Genomic DNA, 16,074 nt, shown 5'->3' with positions numbered 1-16,074 from the left:
ACCAAGGCCATCTCACTGAGTCAAAGGCCTTAATCGCATCCAGCAAGACAATTGGCAGTTTGCCGGGATCGTTCTCTGTATGGTCGATAATGCGGTGGAGTCTCCCATGATTATCGGTTATGTTCCTGCCATGAACATAGCCTGTCGGGGTGTATCAGTTTACCGATGACTCGCTTAAGCCTGTTTGCCAGCACTGCTGTGAGGATTTTGCTGTCCCGATTAAGCATCAACAGGGGTCTGTATGACCCGCAGTCTGTGCTTGGCTTACCTGGTTTTAAGAGCGGGATGGATCACCGCCTCCCGTAGGGACCCCGGCAACCTACCGTGCTCAAACGTCTCATTAAGCATGGCCAGCATCGGGGGGAGCAACTCTTGTTTGTATGTTTTATAGAATTTGCTGGGAAGCCCGTCCACCCCCGGGGCTTTGCATGTAGGCAGATGCTGAATCACTGTCTCTAATTCTTCCGAGGTGATTGCGGCGTCCAGGTCCGCTCGCTCCTGATCATCTAATTTGGGCAAGCCTATGTCTTCTAATGTTTCCTGAATTTCTTGATTCATTTCTTCTCCTGCGTCCCCATAAAGACGTTTATAGTATCTAAAACTCTTACTCCCTCCTGGGTATCCCAGGCCTGGCCATCATCTCCTTTGATTTCCCTGATCACTGGTTGTGACGTTTCATTTTTATATAACCACGCCAGCAATCTGCCCTGCTTGTCACCGCCCGTGTGCTGCCTTTAGACATATTTCTTATAGCTCAACTTACATAATCTATCCCAGTGCTCTCTACTGGCCTGTTGTAGCACCTTCATCCTCATCTCATCCTGCTGTGAGGTGCTCCCCTTACGCATTATGTCTTCCAACTCCCTCTCCTTTTCATGCAACTCTCGTTCTATGCCCCCTTGGAGCCCTCTGGATTTCGATATGGCTATGCCCCGCACTTCTACTTTGAATGCCTCCCATAAGGTTCCCACCAATTGAACGCTTCTGGTGTTAGTTTCGAAATACTCTGATCGCCTCCCTCAGGTCTTCCCGGAATCCCGAGTCCTGCAGGGCCTCAGCTCTGAGCTTCCACGTTGGGATTCGCGCTCAGGTGGGCTGGTGTCACCACTCCAGGACCAAGGGGGAGTGGTCTGAGAGCACTCTGACCTTATACTCCGCGCTCGTCACTTCTACCAGCTCAGCAGCCGCGAACATATAATCCAGCCTCGTATGCAGGTTATGTGGAGCTGCGTAGTGTGAGTACTGCCTATCTTCTGGGTGTAACTACCTCCAGGCATCTTCTAGTCCCAAGTCTCTTAGCAGGCCCTGTAACGCCTTTGCGGCCAGAGTGGGCGTGTCTGATTTACTGTCAGATCTGTCTATTTTAGGATTTAGTGAACAATTAAAGCCCCTCTCCACAGGATCGCGCCACCCAATAGGGGGCTTATTTTGCCATATAGGGTCCTAAAGTAAGCCGCTGTATCTTGGTTAGGGGCGTATAAGTTTACAATGCTCACTGCCCTGTTTTCCAACATCCCCCGCACTACTATCATTCTGTAGACTGTAGCAGCTGAAATGGTACATGCGGTGCCACCCATGTGATAACTCCCCTCGCGTAAGCTGAGTGTGTGGCTCCCGTGGTACTCCCTCTCCACTTTCTTTTGACCACCTCCAGTTTCTCCCTAGTAAGGTGGGTTTCCTGCAATAATGCAATGTCAATCCTAATCCTTCTGAGGTACATCATTACCTTATTACGCTTCAACTAGCTGTTGAGGCCCCTCACGTTCCAGATCACTACTCTAAGGCTACCCGATGTCATCTATTAGGTGTCCCGCCTCCTCTCCCAGTTTCCACTCCTGCCTGATTTGACACAAGATTTGGCTCGTTTCCCTCCCACTACCAACAAACTCTCCCTCCCCCCTCCCAACTCTAAACCACTGCACACACCCCTTCCCTACCTACACCCTACCCAACCCCAACAAGTGCCCAGCTCCATCCCTGGATCTCAGGCCCCCCCGCGATTGGTCCTGCCTCGGGGTGCCGAGGTCAGGAACCCGGCAGGGTTTCACTGGACTACCGGTGACCTAACTAAACTACACATTGTGGGGATATGAGGGCTGGCTCTGTAAGGCTCCCGCGCAATATCAAAGTTTCTAGTGATACCAGATCATGCATACATGTATAGCCCTAGTTGCATCCTCCAACAGGCCATGTCCCATACTATATTCAAATCCCATTGTCTTAAGTTGTGACACCATAGGTGCCACAGTCCCATGTTACTCATCTTCGCCTTGTCCTGACTGGATACCCGATTCTTGGGGGCAGCTCTGCGCATCCAACCATCCCATGGCGTCTTCTGGGGTCTCAAAGAACAAGGTTCTGCTTTTGTGGAACACCTTCAGTTTTGCTGGGTAGAGCAGCATATACTTGTGGCCTGTTTCGCGCAATCTTTTCACAGCCTCAAAGTTCATGCGTCGGTGCTGCACCTGCAAGGTGTAATCCGGGTATGCAGTTATGTTTGCCGACCCCCTTTGTATTGTTCCGCCCTTCCGAAAGTGTTGAAGAAGTTTTTCCTGGTCCCGGTAATTGAGGATCTTGGCCATCATCAGCCTGGGGGGGGGGGGTTCCCGGCGGCGGCTTCCTCATCAGGGCTCTGTGCACTCTTAATTGAGACAACACTCCCCCAGTTATCTCCTGCAGTAACATTGATTCAATTAACTCCATGGGGTTGGATCCCTCAGCTCCTAGCAATCCAACAATACGTATGTTCTTTCTTCGGGCGCGTCCTTCCGCCTCCTTCGCCCTGCTTTCAAGGTTGCCCACGTGTTGTACTAAGGTATGGAGTTCAGATTTATGGGCTGCGCAGTCCGCTGTGTTCGGAGCAACCTCTTTTTCTAGGTCACTGGTGCGTTCTGCCAATGACCTGTCATCTTGCCGGAGAAGATTCACCTCCTCTTGTACTGCCCCAACTTTGAGCTCTAGTGCTGCTTTCAACTCGTCCATGGCCAGTCCCAGTTTAGTTTCCCAAGCCACTTTCAGGTCAGCAATTGCAGCAAGGATCTCCTGGTCTTTGCCCATAGTGTCTGTGCTCCTCACAGGGGGGGTTCTCTTTGCTCCCAGCCCCTTCTGCACCCCGTGGTGTTCTGGCATATTCGTCAAGAGTGGGTTGCTTGCCCTTTGTTCTGAGGAGCTTGCTAGTCATTGTGGTGTGTCCGGGCCGTGTGGGCTGGCCCCACAACTTGTGGTCCCCGGCCCTAGCAAGGTTAGGCTGCCATTGGTGTCAAGGCCCCGCACGGCCGTGTCAGGGGTGTCTCCAAGCTGCCGATTGTGTTCCTGGAGTGGGCTGTGTCCTCCCACGTAGCTATGCAGGTTTATTCAATCTGCTCTAGCTCAGAGCCTAAGCCCTAGTCGGTCTGGGTCCTCGGGCGCACCCCCCAGTGCTTATGGAGCCCTCCGGGCATATTTGCTGGCCCAATGTGCGTCCCCTGCAAGCCCCAATGAATCACTGACACTTCCCACCCGGAGTGGCGTTTGTGGCACACCAGGCACGCTTCACTGTACCCCTATGTTAGTCTCTGGCCCAGGCCGAGGGGGTGTCTCCCACCCTTTGCCTTTGTTACTGCTGTTCCTAGTCCAAGACCAAGTGGGGCACCACGCCAGCTCCTTGATGTCTCAGGCACCTTACTTATGTCCGTGTATACTAGCACAGCCCAGGGCTCGACTGCAGGGCCAGTCTCAGTGAAGCTGTGTGTTTCACCTGGATGAGGCCTGTGCCCGTCTGGGCTGTGTAGGTCCTGCGCACTGCTCAGCGCTCTCGTTCCCCAGCTGAGTTACTTTGCCACGGGCATGTCTATCCGCCGTGCCCATAGCGGCTCCCGCCCATAGAGGGGAGTTTCGCCCGTGCTAGTTACCTCTCTTCTCGAGGTGATCCAGAGTTCAGGCACACGGGGCTCCCAGGTGACCCATGCACTTTCGCATCCCCCTCGGGCCGTTTTAGCTACTTCGAGATCGCCGACGCGAGTCAGGGCCGCCGGATCCCCTAACCTGGTGCAGCTGGTCCCTCACCCACCTCGGCGTCAGGGGCAGCCGCGCTTCGATGCATCAGGCCTCGGGGACACCATGGAGCAAGGATCCAAGTGCTTACTTTCAGCTTCTGGTCTTCGTGCACCGCACACAAGCACTCCAGCAGGTGTTAGAGGGGCCCCAGTGCGCCGATGTCCGCATCCAACTCTCTCCCCCACAGTACCACCATCGGCTTCACTTCAGTGGCCAGCGCCTTTGTTGGCTTCATGCAGCTGCCATTTTGGGTTCTCCGACCCGCTGTACTTAGGCTGGACAATACCTGCAGTGCCGTCCTTGTCCCTGGCGCAGGCTCCAGACTGCAGGGTACTAGGATCCCGCTCCCAAGGGAGTGTGCAAGCCGACCCAGTTTTCGCGCTCTTCATGGCGCTCTGAAATTCCAGCGTGCAGGGCTTCTAGGTGTCTCAGGCCAGTCTTTATCCACCGCGGGCTGCTTTTACTGCCTCCTAGGAACACCATTGCGAGCCGGGTCCGCTGTTGGGTCCCCCCGCCTGGCACAGCCAATCCCAGACCCGCCACAGCTTCAGTTGCAGCCGTGTCACGCTGGACCAGCCTCGGGAGCATTACAACTCGGGGGTCTGTGCGGCGGCCTCCCCCCTCTGGCCTCCGGGAACCGTGCAGGGGTTCTCCAGCGAGAGTCACAGGAGCTGCAGTGCGCCGTTGCCAGCGTCCGACCCTCTTGCACGCAGCCACCACTGTCTTCACCCCGCTGGCTGGCACCCGTTAACTTCTCGCGGCTGCCATTTTAGGGTCCCAGACCCAGGATATGTGGGCGCAGCAATGCTCGCAGGGCCATCTCCTTCCTCAGCCCAGGCTCCAAACTTGCAGGGTACCCGTGCGCCTCCTTCATGGACAGGCACACGGGTTTTCAGGACATGAAAGCGTGCATTTGAGCACTTCTGATCAGGATCGAATGCCGGATTGCGGGAGCTCTCCCAGAGCTCTACTCCTCACATGGCTCTCGTAGCCACGCCCCTGCTGCTCTCCCTCTTATGGCCAGTAGGATGTTGCTACCTAAATATGTCTATAACCTCTTAAGAGGGACACATAGAAGGGTTATTACTCTTAGGCAAGAAGATAAAGAACTCATCCACATGTACCCCAAACAAGAATTGCTGAGCACAAATCTAAATTAACAAGAGCCAGCAGAGTAGTCGGAGGAATGAACCTAGACTATCTAGAAACTAGCCTGCAGATAAAGTCTAAAGCAGAAGAACAAAAACTGGTTACTTCAGTACCGCCATTATGTTACAAAATGGAGAAACCATGCTGAAGATTTTAGCTGCTAAGGCAGACACTTCGTTTTGGTTTCTGGTTAATAGAGAGCACTGTAAAGTAGACATTCAGACTAACAATTAGTGGAACTGACTAGGAAAGGCATTTTCTGAAATTCTACTCTACTGCACGCTCCAACTCTGCCGAAGTACGAGTGCATGAGGATCTCAACTAGTTTGCCCTATATATTATGAGGAAATTATAGCAATAATAAAGAGGGCTAGTAACTCTTCAGCACTTGGCCCTAATGAACTATATAATCTGGTCCTGAAAAAGCTCATGAGTGTGGGAAAGTATTTTTATCAGCATCCTGGAAATTATCATACATAGTTCCCATCTTTAAAAAAAAAGGGGGAATGCATGAATCCTTCCAACTTTAGACCCAGCACGCTAGACGTTGACGGCAACATTTTTGCAGGTCTCATTTTGAAAGAGCTGGAACTATGGGTCCTTAATCCAGGAAGAAGTACTAAATCAGGATTCAGGAGAAATATCAGGAGTTCCCTGAACGGGCCTCTTCTCAAATCTCCTACAGATGATTACAAATCATAGTGCTCAATACAATAGTGCTCCAGTTTAAATGGGGCCTGGTTGATTTTACTTCAGCGTTTGATACAGTGAACCGTGACATACTATGGAGGAAACTACTCATGGGGTTTGCCGATGGTCTGCTCAACATATACATTATCTGCACACCGATGCATCTTTCAGAGTGAGATTGGATATTTTGGAAGTCTCTCAGATACCTGATCTACTGAATAATGGTTATGTATAGGGTGTGTATTGTCAGCCTGTCTTTAAACTCTAGATTTCAGATCTGGGCCAATATTTAGAATCAGCCAGATTTGTAACACCACATTTGGGAAATGTACATATTTCATGGTTAACCTATGCGGATGTGGTCAGTTTTGGACCACACTCAGACAGGGCTGCAAAGAGCCTTGCATTTGCTTGCTTTCCATGCAGAGATGAAGGACCTCAAAGAACAAACAAAAATCATGAGACTATCATCCTCGTGCCACAAGATAGGCTTTACATGGTACTTTGAGGGTTTGCCGGTGGTAACAGTTTGGATATCTGGGTATTTGCTTGTAGCCAATGGATGCAAAGTGACATTGGGACACGAGATACATGCCAGGGTGGCTAAGATTATGCCCAGACTAAAGAAGCCGATACCTAAATATGAACGATTTTTCTATCTATGATTTACCATTATAATGGAACGTTATCCCCAAGGTTTTTTATTGTCTTGCGACATTGATAAGGTAAATGAACTAGGAGTGATAGAAGGCACAATTTGGAGGCCTGTTTTCAGCTTTCATAATTGTGTCCCTGCTCCTGTGCTACGCTGTGAGTTGGGCTTGCGGTCGCTCAAGGCGAGGGTTTGGTGGAACTCATGTCCATTTAGAAAGGTATTGTGCCTTTGACAGAATTCACTATATGGAGGACATGAATATGTAATGGGCCATTACACGACGCGAGCGGCAAGAAAAACATTTTCAGCAGATGGGATTTACCCCAGTACTATCTAAACATCTACAAACATGCATATATGAATAACGCTGAAGGATATGCAAGCAAAAGGATGGAGTGGGGTAGGCTTGTTGGAGGGTGGGATAAGGGAAGCAGTAGACACTAAACATAGGTCAGCCACTATGCAAGATAAAGTACTGCTGGGGTTGTTGGTTGATTGATTGTTTAAAAACCAATAAAAATTGTTTAAAAAAGGATATGCCCCGATTTGAAAAAGGCATAGTCAATGCCGAAACACGTCTAATTGGAAAGGGCCAATAAATAAAACTAATTGGATCACCAAACACATGTGATTGTGGAACTTTGTCAATACATAATTGTGGCGCAGCAAGGTGCAAGGTGGTGTGTGGAAAATACGCATTTCCTTACAAACGGAGTGGGGGGGGGGATCTCTTAGTCTCAGTCTTTCGCACATAAATGCAACACCTACAAATCTAAATTAAAATACTGGTCGTGGGGGTTTCACAGTGATATCACAAAAAGCTCCTCAAACCAAAGTTTTACTTTTTTTTTTTTTAGATGAATTGAGTATTGAAGGATTTTGTAATTGTTACCTGTAGCTGTTATGCTGGGTCATGTGAAAATTTTGAATAAACCAAAATAAAATTGAGGTCTATAACGTTTGCTGTGCAGGCAATAAGATTCCCCATTCATTTAATTTAATAACCGTATTATGGTCCCCATCTTTAAGAAAGGGCACTAGATCAGCCTATGTTGTGCGAATCCAGACTTGTGCACTGAAATCTTTCGTTGCAGTATCATAAAATGGCATGCCTGATTCACTTGTTTATGGTGCAGTCTTGTACGGGCTATTTACATGAGAGTGCCGTCTTTAAAAGATAGACACGGGGGACCCGACCGGTTCATGCCAGTCTGCTACCCTGCTGTCCATGAGTTGCTGGGTTATCAGAAGCTGCCACAAATACGAGTGCAGAAGTGAAGGTTGAGAGCAGATGTCAAGGGTTGTAGGAGAGGGGCTGATTGTAAAATCATTCGTGCAGGTTTTGTACGTTCCTGGAGACTTGTTCTCAATGAGATTAAATTCAGAATTTGACGTTCAGCTTAATGAAGTCATGCAAGCATGTCTTGAGATTTGTTTGGACAAAGATGAGTTAAGGATTTAGAGAATTTGTTTATGCCTTTTTGTTTTAGGCATACATCTTGCAAGACGTGGAGCTATTAGAGGTTATTGCTACAATTACATTTTTTTATTTTTGACACAAATGTTACAGTAGATTTTGTAGGTAACACTGAAGCAATGTGTTGAGCAAATAAGGATAAAATGTATCTGAAATGTAGCAAAGTTTGAAAGTCTATTAATAGCCAACAATGTACAAATATACAAACTGTCAAATTACTTGGAAAATACGTTTGCGGACTAAAATATTTTCAAATGCTAAAATACTTGATTAATTATGAATATTGAAATGAAAAATTACAAACATTGGTTGGTATCTAGTTGAATAACTGAATAGTTCCATTGATTGAAACAGAGGGAGGATTTCCCACTGGAGTGCATCCAGGTGACCTGTTGGTCCTCAACAGGTCAAATTGGTTTAAATTATTCTGTGCCCTCATTGTCTATTCTATGGCCTTTGAGCAGAATAAATGATGGTCCCAACTGTAAAAATGTGTAATCCCACATATTAGGGATGTTGATATAATGTCCTACAGATACTTGTGAACAGATCCAACTGGATGCCTCTGGTCATGTGGCCAAGAAAAAATATCAGCAAGGATGCAACGGGACTCCACTTTCACTTTTAATTAAGGACCTTTCAAAAGCAATGTCACCAGCAAGGTATTTTCCTATGATTTGCTGGATGGCGCCTACACATGTTTTCTTATAAGAACACCAGTTTGTTGGACTTGATCTGTCGGTCTGCAACATCTAACTGCACTGGCCAATAACTGTACCTCCAGATAAACTTATATAAACAAATACAATAACTCACCTAAGCAAATGGCTATTTAGGGCTGCAATCCGACGATTTGGTTTTTGCTGATCCTATAAACCAAACAAAAATGGAGCAGCAAAGAGCATGCCCTAATCCAAGGTGGTCCTTGCGCGTCACAACCAATGGATAGGATTCCTTTTGCCCTCCATAATGGAATCTGAAGGTCCATAGGATTTCAAAAGACCAACAAAATAATGAATTGAAATTGCTACTGAGCGACACCACCATAGAAAGTAATTTCAAGCAAGCTTTTGACTTTTGTAAGGACTGTCATTTGCTGGATTAAAACACCAATACATTCAGTACTAGTTAAGGAACGTTCATATCCACAAAACCGGAAATAATATGGGAATCGTGAATCAGGACCCGTATTATAACTATAAGAACCAATGGTTGGAAACTTTGGTCCCAGACCATGCATGAATGGAACATTTTGCTAGCTTATATAGAGCTGGCTCTGTCTCGTGTGAGAGCGACCTACCAGCACTAGTAGATCAGGGGGCTTTTCGGCCCCCCATCAAGTTCTGAAGTGGACCTATGGTCGCCCATTTTAACAATCGGTTTAAATGCAATTAACACTGAATCAATACCAGTCTAATGGCACTATGCAATTATTGAACCCTGCTTTGTATAGACCAATCTCATTTCCAGACTCGCTCTTTAAGATCTTCAGGTGGATTCTTCTGGCCAAAATCAAATCAAGTACCATACTATCCCTCGTGTAGTTGGGATTTAGACCTGGGGTAGGCACTGCAAGCAATGATCTGTATCTAGTAGTATCTTACTAACTATATGTAAAAAAGGAGCGCATTTATTTGGCCTTCATGGGCCCAAGCACAGCCTTTGACGAAGTAAATCAAACCAAATTATGGCTGCTCGGGTCCATGGGCTGCCGGTTGGCCATCGTCAAACTTTTAATTAGGCTCAATCAAAACACAGAAGCCTGCATTAGAAATGGCAAGAATGGCTACTGCACCGACTTCTTTCCAGTGGAGGCAGGGCCATGTCCTGGGACCCATATTTTTCAGCCTGTACATAAATGGCCTTTACAAGACTGCTGGCCTCAACTCCGGATGTACCAAGATTGTTGAATAGAGTTCTGCTGCTTTTAGTCTATGTGGCCGACAGTGCTGATTGTGCACACCCCATGCAAAACTTAATCTTAAAGTGAATGAGAGGAAGACTGTAGTAATAAGGTCATTATTCCAATGGTTAAAGAATTTGAATATTTCAGACTATGCTTTTCACCTAATCTCTTACCGGACACAAAAAAAAAAGAAAAGTTCATGATGTTTAGGCAAGCGCGTGGGGAGTGTCTCACTTTATGCAGATGTTTAAGATGTTTAAGACTAAATCAATAGACCCAGCATTAAAAGTATACTATAGGGAAGTTGCCTTGGTGGCTAGTTATGTAATGGCGCTTTGAGGATACACACACTAATTTGATTCAGGTAATTGAACATTATTTTTTCAAAAGAATTCCGGGACTTCCTCACTCAGCCTCCAACCATGTGTTTCACATGGAATTGGGCTGTATACATGGTAATGACACTCCCCACACAACTACTACTCCATCTGGAGGAAGTAAAAAGCCAATCTGACACAATCGAATTAGGTTCCTAGTTGTAATGGACGTTAATGACAACATACCGTGGTTAATATTTATAAAAACTAGGCTCAATGAAATGTATGCTTTTATGCACATATATCACAGGCTGCAACAGCTCTAAAAAGTTCCATATTTTACACACAAGAAAAGAAAAGTAGCGCTGGAGCTCTTAAAACCATCCAACCACAGACCTGCCATTATATTCGAACCTAGAGTCCAGAAATATCTTATGGGCAGGTGATCCAAGCCAGAGAGTTCCACTCCCAGAGCACAGTTCAATTGCCTTCCTCTTAGAGCAATTACAGCACTATAGAAAGCCAACAATATCACATCACAAACACAAACAGGTCTGATATGCAAGGCACCCATACTGGTCTCGCATATGGTTTGCCCCGCAAATTAAGAGGTAAGATCTGTGACCCCAATACCAATACTGCTAAAAACAGATTTTGTCCCGTTTTGTCCTAGATTAATGTACCTCTTGTGGGCTGACACCCAAAAGGTATGATTGGCACTTAACATATTTGAAGCATGCCTTGTATAAAACTAAAGTTGACATCTTAATGTTTCTATTAAGCATATACGTGTTCCTCACTGTACATAAGTATGCCAATCATGTCTCTGGAGGAAAGATTAGCTAAGGTCAGTCCAATTTCTTATTATAATCATGTAATTGATTGTTTATGCATTGCTATATATTGTGTTTTTATGAAATGTATGTTTTAAGGAAATTATCTTCATTTCCGAAATAAACTGATCAAAAATATTATTTGCCTTTTATCAAGAGGTGCGATTAAATGTCTCACAGTTTTGGTAGGCAAGATTTTTTCCACCATCCAGAAATTAAGAAGTCAACTTATTGATATTGCAGACAACTGTAAGGTTAGCCACAGCATCTTCAAGTTTGTCTGCAAATGAGGTTGTCTGAAGGAGGTCAGTGGATTAAAAGAGTGTGAACATGTGCAAGGTGGTGCAGTCTATTAGGAGTGATGTACAGGTTGATGTCAGTGCGATACTTGTGCTGGACTTACTGCCCAAAAGTGATTACCATTTTCCCACTTTCTGGTGCAGTTGACAAATTTAATTTTGTATTTTGATAGGATGGCATGTATGATACAGAAGAAGTCATCACTTAGCCACTTTTTGGAAATGGTGTTGATCCATGCTATTATCGCCAAGCAAGTACTAGATGTTGGCACTCTTTGGTAAGGGAGCAGGTGCCGAGGAGGGACCTCCTGGTTTCAGGAGTGATCTTCTGGATTGTTTGGTGGCTCGGGCAATGAGGGAGGATTTCTCATGTGGGTTGAATTCACCTCGAGCCAAATAAGGTTCTGCTTATTGTCAACCCATTAAAACAATGCATCAATATTTAATAAATCCGAGACCTGAACAGTTGTAGAAGCTATATGCTTTCTCAATTTGTACCAGATAAATAACAGGCACAGAGGAAGACACCTGCCAAGGGCTGAACATGTAATACAGATAAAGGAAGGGTATATTTTAATCCTTGAAAGGTCTTGCAGTGTGCTATAATCAAACTAAACCTGTATAGGTTTCTTGCAAGTATGTTCCACCTATGACACTGATTCAAAACTCCCTCAAATGGTTTAGTAATATATTTGATCAAGCTGTCTGAAAGCACTGAAGTGGGACGTCATTTCTATGAAATAGTTACAAAGCTTTTGCTTTTTCTAGATTGGGGAAAACAGCCAATTTGAGCAAGTTAAACTACAATGTGTTTTGCATTATACAAGTCATCGGTATTTTGATCACCTCTATATAATGCATCAGTTAGGTTTATGTAGTTTATATTGTGTATATTACATAGGGTTTACGTTCCTATTGCTTACAAAAAGCTTCTGGAAAAAACAGTGCCGTTTACTACATTTATCTTACAGGATCGCCTTACTTTTTTTTTTTTTAGACTTTACATGTGTTCTTGTGTCACGGATCTCAAAAGGTTATTTCAAAGTAGACATTTCCAACAATATATTTATCATGCATGTGAATAACCGATTTCAGTTCCAACCTGATACAAATGGATTTATCTTCCGATATGTCACAATCAGGAAAATATGTAAACCTATATGAGAAAAAGATTAATGTTGCGATATTGCATACCACCATGTTTAACATTAAACACTGTTACACATTTTCCACACATCATACACATGCCCATATGTCATTCACAAATTAGGTAGAATTCACTAGATAAGACAACAGAAGACAGTAAAGTTGGAATAAATATAAATCTACTTTTTCTGAACCAAAATATGGGTAAATCAGGGTTACAAGTGCATAGGCTAAGGGTATTAAAATACAATACATACTTTACAATTCATTGAAATGATTCACTTAGTTTTGAAAATGTTTTTCATTTCTAATACAAAACAAATACTGTGTTTCTAGTGCTTAGAGGAAACGACATTGCAAGTAATTTAATATTTTCAAATGTACATTTTTGTACACGTTAAATTTAAATAAGCACCCTTAATCATACAGTTTGACCACTGGTTAGAGAAAAACAAAGTGAACTTTGGTGCAATTATCAAAACTCATTTACACCAGTACTCCAAATCTGTAGCACTAAGCATTTGTATTAATGTTTGACAAGCTCCAAAATATCAAATTCATGTTTGTCCACCACTGTTACACCATATAATAGTCAATTTCCACTGCTTTTCCTACAATTCCCTTTGTGAACAATATTTTCTATAAAATGCATCTATGATTACATTCCATTTCAAACAGGATACATATATTTTAATAGTCATGAAAGACATTCTCACTTGTGGTCTGAAACATAATAAAGATGCATACCTCTAATGAGGTGTCCGTGTCTCACTAATTGCGTCCTGCCCTCTTAATCACACTCAAAAAACAAACAGAAGAAAATGATTCCGAATTTCATATTACAGTCACAAATCCTAATTTTGCTGAAAAAGTGTGGAAAAAGACTTGAGCCAACATGTCCCCCAGTGTGACTATGCCTTAAAACAACCAATCACTAAACTTCCTAGTGTGAAATTGCCACCAAAATATTAAAAAGTTATTAAACTGGTAAATGTGGATTACTGCTCAAAAAGACGGACATCACTGGTGTAAGACAAATCGCTTCATTAGGACACAAACAAAATATAAGTTATATAAAAACACCAAGTGTTTAATCTTCATTTTCCACCAATTAATTCATAGTAGAGAAAGATTCTCGGAATTCCAATGAGAACCTGTTAGGGAGTGATGGTGTGGCAGCAGATCATACTTGGTCTACTCAATCCATTGATCAGTCCAGTTAATGTTACATTAATACAGCATAGACAGCCACCCTGCTAGCGTGGAGTCTGGAGAATGCTAGACATTATAGAACTAGTGAAAATGTTTTGTAGCGTTCCATCCTCAAGGAAAGAAATGCACTGTAAAGTGCATATCAAGGAAATTCTGTACACAATTAAAGAAGCTTTAAAGATGGATTCCGTTTCATTTAACCTAACATGTCCAAATTGAAACTTTAATTATTTTGTTTAAATCCTAAGGGAACTTAAAAAGATCCCACCATCAAAACTTCAAATCTAGGGACGTAAAAATAAATTTTCACATAAGTGCCATTTCGGGAGAGGGTGAAACACCAGGCACAAAAACTGGAAGTCCAATCCATCAGTGATTAATGTTATCCAGGTACCCAGCTTCTTAAGGCCTCAGTAATTCACTATGTATGCACACAGTCCTAGCCCAGTGGCCCAAAAAAAGAGTGATGTCAAATGCATAGGCCTATCACTACAAAGGTAAACCTGCCACATAGCTTACGTTAAAACAATACGGTAGTCTCAACAGTGCCTCCAGAATCTCTAAGGAAACTACCACTACATTTTTAAAAGGGCTGCGTTGCCTTCACTCCTAGCGTCAATAGGACTCCAAAATTCACTATAGCAATTCGTCATTTTAGGGCAAAATCAACTTTCAAGAACCGCTTTCAAACACATTGCCATCTATTCTTGAAATCCAAGAAAGCATACCATAGTTCACATTGAATCAGTCTGAAATTTACAGTTGAATACAAATTTGGCCTGCTCAACAACACTGGTCTTTCTGGTTGGATTAACTTCACAATGACAAATTATATAATAAGATTGATTATAATAAGATTGATTCACAGTATTATTAGCCCTCATTTGGTAGTTTACATGTTCGCTTGATCCTGGAGTAGGGGCTAATAGATTCTTCAAAAACAAAATCCCAGAGAACGCATATCCAAGAGTTGTGCTGTGGGAGGGTGTCGTAGTATTCAGCTGCTATTTTCTTTACCTGAAAAAGAAACAATACTTGGAATAATGTCGCTGGAACAATGAGTCAATTTTAAAACCGCCCAGTCCGAAAATGGCACAGATTACCCTCACTGATACAAGGCAAGGCTATGGAGAAAATGTTTGGGAACTGAAAAGTGTATGCAACTCCCCAGACATATAACCACAGTATACTGTTGAGCATGCACTGCAAACTGCCATGTTTAAACCACAGCTTCTAACTGGTGTGAGGTAGACTGTACTGCGCATATCATTGCCATGAAAGCTCTCTGCCTAACATATAGAAATGCTCGCCTTCACAGTTCTCACTTCTAATATATTTCCCTTTTGGCATATGCAAGCGTGTTTTATGTTCTCGCTTTCATATGAAAAGCAGCATTAGTAGGTGGAAATCATATTTGCAAGTGCCCTCGCCTGCCTCACAGCGTGTATGCATCTTTGAGAATATTCACCTCGACTAAATCTATTATGCTATCCTGTCCTACCCAATAACACTAACTAGCACGGTAGACCGCAGCCAGCATCAAAAGCTTGTACAATGAGGGTTTGCTCAAGAGCAACATTCTTTCAAGGTCAATCAATGCCCTGTTGGGACCACCTCTTCCATTGAAAACTCATGTGTCCTTTTGGTTTTAAGAAAGTGGTGCACGAAGGGAGTGGGTACTGACACCGGAGTATTATTGTGTAATTTCTTATGTGTTGCTATTTCTTTACTTATAAATTGTACTTCTCCTGGTACTTCACTTGCGGCTCACACCATAACATCGTTCACGTGATCCACAAGGACTGAAAGGATGGCATACGCACTTCACACTTATGAAAATCATGTTCCGGTCTGAAATGCTGTCCACATTTTCACCCAATTCAACATTGCCACTCGTGTTTTTTTGCAGGATTATCCTTGGGTTTTCTGGATTTTTTTTAATTCTTTGATTAGTCAATTTCATCTTTTATTCATTCAGTGTGGGTAATGTGGGTAAAGCTTCGCATTTCTGCACAGTGATAACTCAATGTTGAAATCTCAGTAATGGAAATGGATCCATCACAGTAAACACACTGAGCCGGGAGGATAGCTCAGAGGCAAAGCATTTGTCTTGGAAGCAAGACAACAAAAAACAGCACAGGTTTGAATCCCTGTTCTGGGTGTAGTGGCTGAAGGCATGAGGTGAGATTTTAAAAACCATCATATTTTCCAAACCCTCCATCTATTGAGATTGCTCACTTTCTGAAAGCTAACTCCACCACAATTTACATCCAAGTAGCTGGAAACATCCCATTCTTCTACTTTACCTCTAAAACCTAATGATTCTACAGCCAATTCTCTCCAGCGCCCATCGCC

At 43.9% G+C, this 16,074-nt stretch overlaps 1 protein-coding gene across 2 annotated transcripts in view; it reads right to left on the bottom strand.

Annotated features, from left to right (window-relative positions):
- Positions 1–12,669: 12,669 nt before the first annotated feature.
- The window catches only part of DEGS2 (delta 4-desaturase, sphingolipid 2), a 224,835-nt gene continuing 221,430 nt past the window's right edge, over positions 12,670–16,074 (bottom strand). For both annotated transcript variants that reach the window (XM_069637791.1, XM_069637792.1), the window contains exon 3: positions 12,670–14,736. In XM_069637791.1, the coding sequence (XP_069493892.1) occupies positions 14,593–14,736 (144 nt within the window). In that variant the 3' untranslated portion in view covers positions 12,670–14,592. The remainder of the gene's footprint in view (positions 14,737–16,074) is intronic.

This window comes from Ambystoma mexicanum, chromosome 14 (assembly GCF_040938575.1).
Source record: "Ambystoma mexicanum isolate Mex_15411 chromosome 14, UKY_AmexF1_1, whole genome shotgun sequence".
NCBI classification, from domain to species: Eukaryota; Metazoa; Chordata; class Amphibia; order Caudata; family Ambystomatidae; genus Ambystoma; species Ambystoma mexicanum.
This window is presented reverse-complemented; position numbering and strand designations above follow the sequence as displayed.